Below are 9,396 nucleotides of genomic sequence, written 5' to 3' on the forward strand. Positions count from 1 at the left end.
GGCCCATGGAAATCTCTGGCCTCTCTGCATTCTCGGGACACTGAAGATTCAGGATGCGGAGGCTGGGACTGCTCAGCACACTCAGGGTGCTCTTGGTGCTCAGAGGACTGTGGCTGCTCAGCAGGGCAAGAAATCTCTCTGATGACTGAGGCTGCTTAGCAAATCTCACAGCTGACTCTGACAACTGGGAGTGGCAGAGCTACAACATATACCATATACAAACAGTATCTGAGCCATGAACAGCCTAGGGAACCACCTAGAGGTCTGGTGTGGTGCTTCTGCACTTGCAGACTGGGGTGGTGGTTCCCATCTTTAAGATGGGGGACCAGAGTGTTGTCTCCAACTACAGGGCATAGAAATACAAATAACATTCAATTCAATTAAAATCTACGTTCCTACCCCTCACTTCTGGAGAGGAAAGGTCATCCATAAGTTGAACCTTGGATATAAGAGGAACAATGCTGTTTTTATCCTGATCACAAAACACTGAACCAGCTCTTTATATTCCCAACCAGTCTACATTTGTTTTTGTAGCCATTTGATCCTTCAGAGCCATTTGTTCCCTTTATAGTGCTGGACTCCTCCAGAGCTGCCCTGTGTCACTAACTCATAGGTCTCTGTGCATGCACAATCATCCAGGTAGCATTTTCAGATGAACAGAATCAACTTTCTGGGACTCTGTTCATAGTTTTTAGGCTTTCACTTTGTTGGCCTAAAAATCACACAGCTGCTTTTTGGAGATGATGTATTTTTGCTAGATTCAAGATTCTTTATTTGTCACATGCATAGTTATACGAGTACAACACGCAGTGAAATGTATCCTGATACGCTCCTCGACTGTGCAAAGACAGATAACATTATATACATTAAGCGAATAGGAGGACATTATATAAGTGAATTATGTACTTTAAGTGAATTAAATAAAATAAGTAAATCTAGAAACAATCTAGAAATTCTAAATGAAAAATCTGAAAAATGTACATTGTGCGGGTGGGATGTACTAATAAGTCCTGTCTCTGACACTTATGGATGCTGTGTGTGTGTGTGGGGGGGGGGCGGCAGGGACAGACTCAGGACACACTGGAGAGATTTTATCTCTCGGCTGGCCTGGGAACGCCTTGGTGTTCCTATGGATTAGCTGGAAGAGGTGACTGGAACAGGGAACTCTGGGGTCCTTGCTTAGGCTGCTGACCCCGTGACCCGTAAAAGGGATAAGTGGAAAAATGGATGAATGTATATCCAACTATGATCACCAGCAGAGATGGGCAGTAATGCAGATTACTTTTTTCAAGTAACGAGTAAAGTAAGGGATTACTATTGCAAAATCGGTAATTAGATTACCGTTACTTTCCCGTAGGAACGCTGCGTTACTGCGTTACTAAAACCGTGATTTTTTTGCGAGAATGTCTCATGACAGTGACGTAAGCGAGTGTGACGTTCGTGACAACAGCTGTGTGCAGATCAACAATGGATCATATATCGAGTGCAGAGAGAGTATGAGCGTGCAGCGTTTAAAGCGTGGAAGTACTGACCTTACTTTGAGTTTGATTCCATAAAAAGTGACAAAAACATTAGTGTCCGCTGTGCGTGGGAAGAAAACTTCTTTTTACAGCGAAAAAACCCCTAAACTTCCAACAAGCACCGAGTAGCTACGACGTAATGGGAAACTCACAGAGAAACTCGCGGATTCTTCCACTGACCGTGGCACACCTGCACCAGGGTAAACCTCCGCCTACCCCACTCCTGCTTTACAGGTGAAAATAGAGCAACAGGACCGCTGAGTCTTTGACTTTATTTATTTTCTGCTGTGTTTTACTTGCATCTATTTGAAAGACTGAGTGTAAACACACAAAATATTTTATTTTATGTGCTGGAATGTGCAGAAAATAGGTTTAAATGTTAAACTAATTTCTTCCAGTCAGAGAATGTTGCATATAATTACATTTTTGCTTGATGCATAAAGTTAAAAGATTAAAACTAATAAAACAAGTTTTAAAAAGAGACTTTTCCATTTGATTACATTTTGTATGATGGATTATGCAGAAAAAGTAGAATTGGGCTGAAAGATCTATCACTTTATCACCTGTTCAGGGTGTAAATCGTGTTTTAAAAAGTAACTAAGTAATTAATTACTTTTGAAAATAAGTAATCAGTAAAGTAACGGGATTACTTTTTTGGGGGAGTAATCAGTAATTAGTTACTGATTACTTTTTTCAAGTAACTTGACCAACACTGATCACCAGCTTTCCAATGTTATTTTTATGTATCTGTTTTGTTTAAAATACAACTTTTTGCATTGCAGATTCTTTATTTTTCTTCTATATGTTTTATCAAGTGATTTAACATCTTTTAAAGGCAAATAGCAGCAGTTTTAAAGTCTGTAAGTCTAACAGAGACCAGAACTCAGGATCCGGTTCGGTGGGTCAATCAGCTCTCTGGCAGCCCAGCAGCCTCCTCAGCTGAGCCCTGATCTCCGTCACCTTTAGGCCATACACCACCGGGTTGAACACAGTCGGGATCATCACCTGGAAGATGGAGGTGAGGATGGAGGCTGTGGGCTGACTGCCGGCCTGTAGGCGGCGCTGCAGCACCTCCACCCCGGTGCTCACGCTGTAGTTACAGAAGACGAGCAGGTGCGGCAGGCACGTGCTCAGTGCTTTGCTGCTGAAGCTGCGCGAGCGCTGCAGGCAGACGGACAGGACGGCGCTGTAAGAGAAGAGCACAAAGATGGCGGGCAGCAGGACAGTAGCTACGATGACCGAGAGGTTGTAGACTTCGCTCAGCAGTGTCTCACGACCACCACAGCTCAGACTGACCAGGCTGTAGATGTCGCAGTAGATCCTGCTGAGCTGCGAGCGGCAGAGCGGCAGACGGCTCGCCAGCAGCACCGCAGTGCCGACCAGCCCGACAGGCAGCAGCCAGCAGAGCAGCAGCAGTGCCAGCACTGTGGCTGGAGACATGACAACGGTGTAGAGCAGCGGGCGGCAGATGGACACATACCGGTCAAAAGACATGGCTGCTAGCAGTAGGAAGCTGGAGGTGCCCAATGAATATAAAAGCCAGGCCTCACACATGCACACACGCAGGGTCACCTGCACTGAGCGGACCCCTCTCAGCAGGTCCACCAGAAGTTTGGGGTAAAACACCGTGCTGCCCGCCACAGAGTTCATCAGCACAGCCGTCACAAACACAAACATGGGGTGGTGGAGGCTCCGCTGGGAGCAGATCACGTATACCACCAGGCTGTCGCTGCACAGCATGAACAGGTAGGCGCACAGGAAGAAGAAGAAGAAGAAGAGCCGCTGATTGGACAGCTGCGCCAGGCCGTCCAGGGTCACTGATGTCACCAGGATGGGCAGTGAGGTCACGTTTACCCCTGCTGACATCATCGGGGGAGACACAACAATCTGAGGGAGGTGTCAGCTGACAGAAAGCTCTGGAACAGCTGCACACAAGTTTAAACCATCAAATCAAAAACAGAAGCAGAAAAAATATTGGTTCAATATCAGATCATCAATTTGCAATTTATCATCAAATGAATACTTATTTGACTCAAAAACATATAAAATGTTACCATTCAAATGATCATTGTTGAAATACTGAAAACTGACACGTAAATCAAAATCATCAGAGTTTAAAATGTGTTTGAATCATTCAGACTGAACTGTTAACGTTTTATCATTTACATGATCAGGATCATATAATCATTACAGAGCGAACGATCAACTAAATCAACATTTAATATTGTAATAATCATGTTTACATTTTGAATTTCACATTACTGCTTTTCAAGAAAACATTTAAATCATCAATATTAAAAGATCAACATCTAAAATCAGATGCAATGACACAATTACCATCAACACTTCAAGAATTATTTCTCAGATTTTGGATTAGGAATGTCTGAAGAATAAAAATATAAATTATAGACTTTAAAGAAGCAGAGATGCAATCATCAACATTTTTAAATCAGTATTAAAAAGAATATTTAAACCAATAATCCAACTTTAAATGATCAAAAGTAAAATCATTGTTTTTAGGTGTTTAAGTCATTAGAATTATCAGTGTTTATAATAAAGTCATCATTTACATGATCAATGTTCAAATATTCAAATGATCAGTGTTTAAAGTATCAAAGTGATCAAAGGTTAAATTATTAACATTGAAGTTATCAAGGTTTAAGTCCCTGTTTTAATTATGCAAATGTCTGAATGTCTGTTTAAATGTGTAATAATAATGAAAATCCTTGTTTTAATGATTAAACCTTAAATTATGAAAGTTTGTACAGAAACGATCACTTCAGTCATCATTTATATTCTGAGTGTTTAAAGTATCAACATTAAAATGAGGAACAATTAAATTATCAGCATCATTGTTTCACGACTGTTTAAAGTTTAAATTGTGCGTTAAATAATAACGAACAGAAACATTTGGATCATTGTCACGTTCAGCTGAACAGAAACAGACACAGGAGCTCCCACACCTGGATCATGTGGGCTGAACCCTGAGAGCTGTTTTTATCATCCTCTCGCCTCAGTGGAGCTCATTAACTCAGCCTTATCTGCAATGATGCAAATAAAGTTTAAAGTTTGGATTTTAAATATTTCAAGAATCAAAATACAAAGGATAGAATTTTAAGGAGTGTTTGTTAAAATCATCAATGTCTGAATGATCACAGTTTAATCTGGAACAGATGGATCACAGTTACATAAATGGTCCATATGTCATTAATGAAAATATGAGCAGAATCATTATCAGGTACAAACTACATGGAGACATCACACAGATACAAGTACCTGCCAGTGCTCAGTAATTCAATTCAGTTTTATTTATACAGCACCAAATCACATCAACAGTCGCCTCAGGGCGCTTTAAATTGTAAGGTAGACCCTACAATAATACGTACAGCGAAAAACCCAACAATCATACGTGAATCAGAATCGTGTTTATTGGCCAAGTATATGTGCAGACACATACAGGGGATTTGGTTCCGGTAGATGATGGCTCTCAAGCACAGCAATGTAAATCACACGCACACGCACACGTGTCTATATATACCTTACACATGCGTACACATACATGCACAAAGCTGTGTAAACCAACTATAAATAACTAATCTAAACTTATATACATAAAATACAGAAATGAATGAGGTGGAATGAATACTACACAATGTGCATAAGGTGCAGCTGCAGTCTGGCAGTGGGAGCAGTGTGACAGGTCAACTGTTTAGGAGGGAGATGGCGAGGGGAAAGAAACTGTTCCTGTGTCGGGTGGTCCTGGTCTGCAGGCTTCTGTACCGTCTGCCAGAGGGCAGCAGATCAAAAAGTCTGTGTGCAGGGTGTGAGGGGTCTGTGATGATTTTCCCTGCCCGTTTCCTGGTTCTTGAGAGGTACAGATCCTGGATGGAGGGCAGGGGGGCGCTGACGATCCTTTCTGCTGCCCGTACAGTCCGCTGCAGTCTGCTCCTGTCCTGTTTAGTGGCTGCTCCATACCAGACTGTGATGGAGGAGCACAGGACAGACTCAATGACCGCAGTGTAGAACTGGATCAGCAGCTCCTGTGGAAGACTGTACTTCCCCAGTTGTCTCAGGAAGTACATCCTCTGCTGGGTCTTTTTGAGGATGGCGTTGATGTTGGTCTCCCACTTCAGGTCCTGGGAGATGGTTGTACCCAGGAACTTGAAGGTCTTCACAGTTGACACAGGGCTGTCTGATATGGTGAGGGGGGGAGCAGAGTTGAGGGATGTCTCCTGAAGTCCACTGTCATCTCTACAGTCTTAAGAGTGTTCAGCTCCAGATTGTGCTGACTGCACCAGAGTACCAGCCGCTCAACTTCCTGCTGGTATGCAGACTCATCACCATCCTAAATGAGGCCGATGACGGTGGGGTCATCTGCAAACTTTAGGAGTTTGACAGCAGAGTTATTGGAGGTGCAGTCGTTAGTGTAGAGGGAGAACAGTAGTGGTGAGAGGACACATCCTTGAGGGGCACCAATACTGAGGGACCGGGTTACAGAGGTGATCTCCCCCAGCCTCACTTGTTGCTTTCTGTCTGTCAGGAAGCTGGTGATCCACTGACAGGTAGCTGGTGACACGCTGAGCTGGGAGAGTTTGGAGGAAAGAAGTTCAGGCACAATGGTGTTAAAAGCCGAACTAAAGTCCACAAACAGGACCCTGGCATAAGTTCCCGGGCGGTCGAGGTGTTGCAGGATGTAATGCAGCCCCATGTTCACTGCATCATCCACCGACCTGTTTGCCCGGTAGGCAAACTGCAGAGGGTCCAGCGGGTGGCTTTCAGATGGACTAGCACCAGTCGTTCGAAGGATTTCATGACCACAGACGTCAAGGCGACAGGTCTGTAGTCATTCAGTCCTGTGATGGTGGGTTTCTTGGGAACAGGGAGGATGGTAGAGCGTTTGAAGCAGGAGGGAACTTCACACAGCTCCAGGGATCTGTTGAAGATGCGAGTAAAGATGGGAGCCAGCTGTTCAGCACAGGTTTTGAGGCAGGAGGGTGAGACGCCGTCTGGTCCGGGGGCTTTCCTGGGCTTCTGTTTCTGGAATAGTCGGCTCACATCCTCAGTGCGTATTCTGAGTTTCAGGGAGGAGGAAAGGGGGGTGAGAGGTGTGGTGGAGGTCGTTGGGTCTGGATTGGGGAGCGTGGGGGTGGTCGTTGAGTCTGGATTGGGGAAGGGGAGGGTGAAGGGGGGAGAGGTGGAAGGTGTGTTGGGGGTCAATGTCTGAAGCAATGTCCCTGGGAGGGGAGGGTGGGGCATGGGAGTCTGTCCGTCTCAAACTTGCAGTAGAAAGTGTTCAACTCGTTGGCCAGGTCTTTGTTTGCTTCAATAGTGGGTGGGGGGCGTCTGTAGCTGGTGATTTCCTGCAGGGCCCTCCACACTGACGCAGGGTCGTTGGCTGAGAGCCGTTCTTCCAGCTTCTGGGAGTAGATGCTTTTAGCTGCTTTGATCTCCTTGGTCAGTGTGTTCCTGGCTTGCTTGTACAGGGCCCTGTCACCACTTCTGTAGGCGTCCTCCTTGGCCTTGCGAAGATGTTGGAGTTTAGGAGTGAACCATGGTTTATTGTTGTTGTATGTGCACACACACGTGTGTTTGTTGGCACACACACGTCTTCACAGAAACTGATGTTTTGATGTCCGTGAGCTCATCCAGGTTCTCAGATGCAGCTTCAAAAACAGTCCAATCAGTGGAGTCAAAACAGTCCTGCAGTTCCTATGACCCCCTATGAGCAAGCACTTTGGCGACAGTGGGAAGGAAAAACTCCCTTTTAACAGGAAGAAACCTCCAGCAGAACCAGGCTCAGGGAGGGGCGGGGCCATCTGCTGTGACTGGTTGGGGTGAGAGAAGGAAGACAGGATAAAGACATGCTGTGGAAGAGAGACAGAGGTTAATAACAGATATGATTCAATGCAGAGAGGTCTGTTAGCACATAGTGAGTGAAGAAGAAACACCCAATGCATCATGGGAATCAGCAGCCTACACCTATTGCAGCATAAGGGAGGGTCCAGCCCTAACTAAATGCTTTAGCAAAAAGGAAAGTTTGAAGCCTAATCTTAGAAGTAGAGATAGTGTCTGTCTCCCCTTCACTAAACTGGAGCTCAGCCTTCCTGGACAGTCTGCTCGTACGGTGACCTTCATATAAAGCTAGCAGTCAGCTAGCAGCTACATCCACCTGTGAGTCAAAGAGAGTCTTAATACTATTTAAACAGGTGAGTTGTAAAACGGTAAAGCTGCTGTGAAAGTGAAACTTATCTACACAGACCAAACAGTTTGTGTATCAGGCTGTAAAAATGTTTAGTTCTCCTGTAAAATTTTAACATGGGAGTCTATGGGGACTGACTCACTGCTGCCTCTGGTGGACGTCAGAGGAACTGCAGTTGATGCTTTTTCCTGTGCAATAGACTACTTGCACAATCACTTCCATGTTCTACTGGTCCTGCACAACTGTTTCTGGTGTGGTTAAACAATGGCGACGTTGTCCACCTGCTGCCTACAAGAGTTCCCAAAATTGAACATCACTAATCTTTATTAGATTAACAGGGTGACGACAACCCCCACCAGCAAATTAGATAAAGCATTTAAATTATGTGCTGCATCACACTGTGTATACACAACTATGAAGGTAAGAAAATAGAAATTACCTGACAAAGTAACGTTATGTTACTCCTCTATGTACTTATATTACATATTTTCTTAGTGTTTTATGTTGTCTTGAACTATAGCTGGACTTTTCTTAACTAATGTCACTCTTGTTGTTAGACACCTTTAAAGTAGCAATAATGCGGCTCACTGTGGACTGGTGTATGTTGAATCAATGTGCCAGATCCTGCTCCTTCAAACTAACTGACAGGAAAACCAGGAGAAGAAAGAACTTGATGATTGGCTGTAGCAGCTGCCTCTGGAAGGTTAAAACAAAGGGAAACTGTTACTTTTAATCTAGGAACTAGTAACATTATGCTACTTTCCCTAAATGTTTTGTAATGGTTATGCATACCATACTGTACCATGGGCTAAACAATGAGCTGCTGTAGTACACAGGTGAATGTATGTAAATGATGATGAGGAGGTTTCTTCCTGTTAAAAGGGAGTTTTTCCTTCCCACTGTCGCCAAAGTGCTTGCTCATAGGGGGTCATATAATTGTTGGGTTTTTCTCTGTTTTCTTTGTATTTTTGTAGGGTTACAAGACCTTACAATGATTTGGTGCTATATAAGTAAAATTAAATTAAATTGAATCTTTTAAAGGCCCATGGTCCTTCAATCGTGCCTCTAAAAATATGAATAATAAAAAATACTAACTGAAAGTAATTTGAGCTAAACTGATAGTGAAAAATTTTAAACCAAAACTATGTTGAAATAAGGAATAAAACACTTTGGGAACTAAGCAAACTCAAAGTTAACCTAAATTTAACATTAAAATGTGAGAAATGCAAATGTGTCTGAAAAAGTTCAGATTTATTCTGTGGCTTCGTCAGCGTAAGGGAACAGCTGGAGTCATCGTCAGCTCAGAGCACTGAGCACAAAACAAAGTCAACGAACATCTGCTGAACTTTACCAGTTTGAGTTTAAACTACAATAGACGGTGTGTGCGTGTGTGTGCGTGCGTGTGTGTGCGTGTGTGTGCGTGCGTGCGTGCGTGCGTGTGTGTGCGTGTGTGTGTGCGTGCGTGTGTGTGTTTTGGCTGCTGGTCAGTGTTTGTCACAGTTAATGAGGTCACCTGAGAGCACCTGGTTAATGGCCTCTCATTAGGAGCAGCAGCTCGTTAGTCCGTCTCTCAGGACAAACTGCAGCACAAACAGTTACATCATCATCTGATGTTTATACCTCTTTGACCTCTGACCTTCCCTCTCCTGGGCTCACAGGTACACATGGCAAGTGGAT

General features: G+C 44.0%; 1 protein-coding gene across 1 annotated transcript; it reads right to left on the reverse strand.

Moving 5' to 3' along the window:
• Positions 1-2,222: 2,222 nt before the first annotated feature.
• On the reverse strand, positions 2,223-3,389 carry LOC146651697 (olfactory receptor 10J5-like). Its single transcript, XM_085385539.1, has one exon. The coding sequence runs from the start codon at positions 3,387-3,389 to the stop codon at positions 2,424-2,426; it is 966 nt and encodes a 321-aa protein (XP_085241665.1). The 3' UTR covers positions 2,223-2,423.
• Between the last annotated feature and the right edge of the window lie 6,007 nt (positions 3,390-9,396).

The sequence above is a fragment of the Rhamphochromis longiceps genome, linkage group LG16, assembly GCF_057381845.1.
Source record: "Rhamphochromis longiceps isolate RC_006_pf linkage group LG16, R_longiceps_female_GT1.1, whole genome shotgun sequence".
NCBI classification, from domain to species: domain Eukaryota; kingdom Metazoa; phylum Chordata; class Actinopteri; order Cichliformes; family Cichlidae; genus Rhamphochromis; species Rhamphochromis longiceps.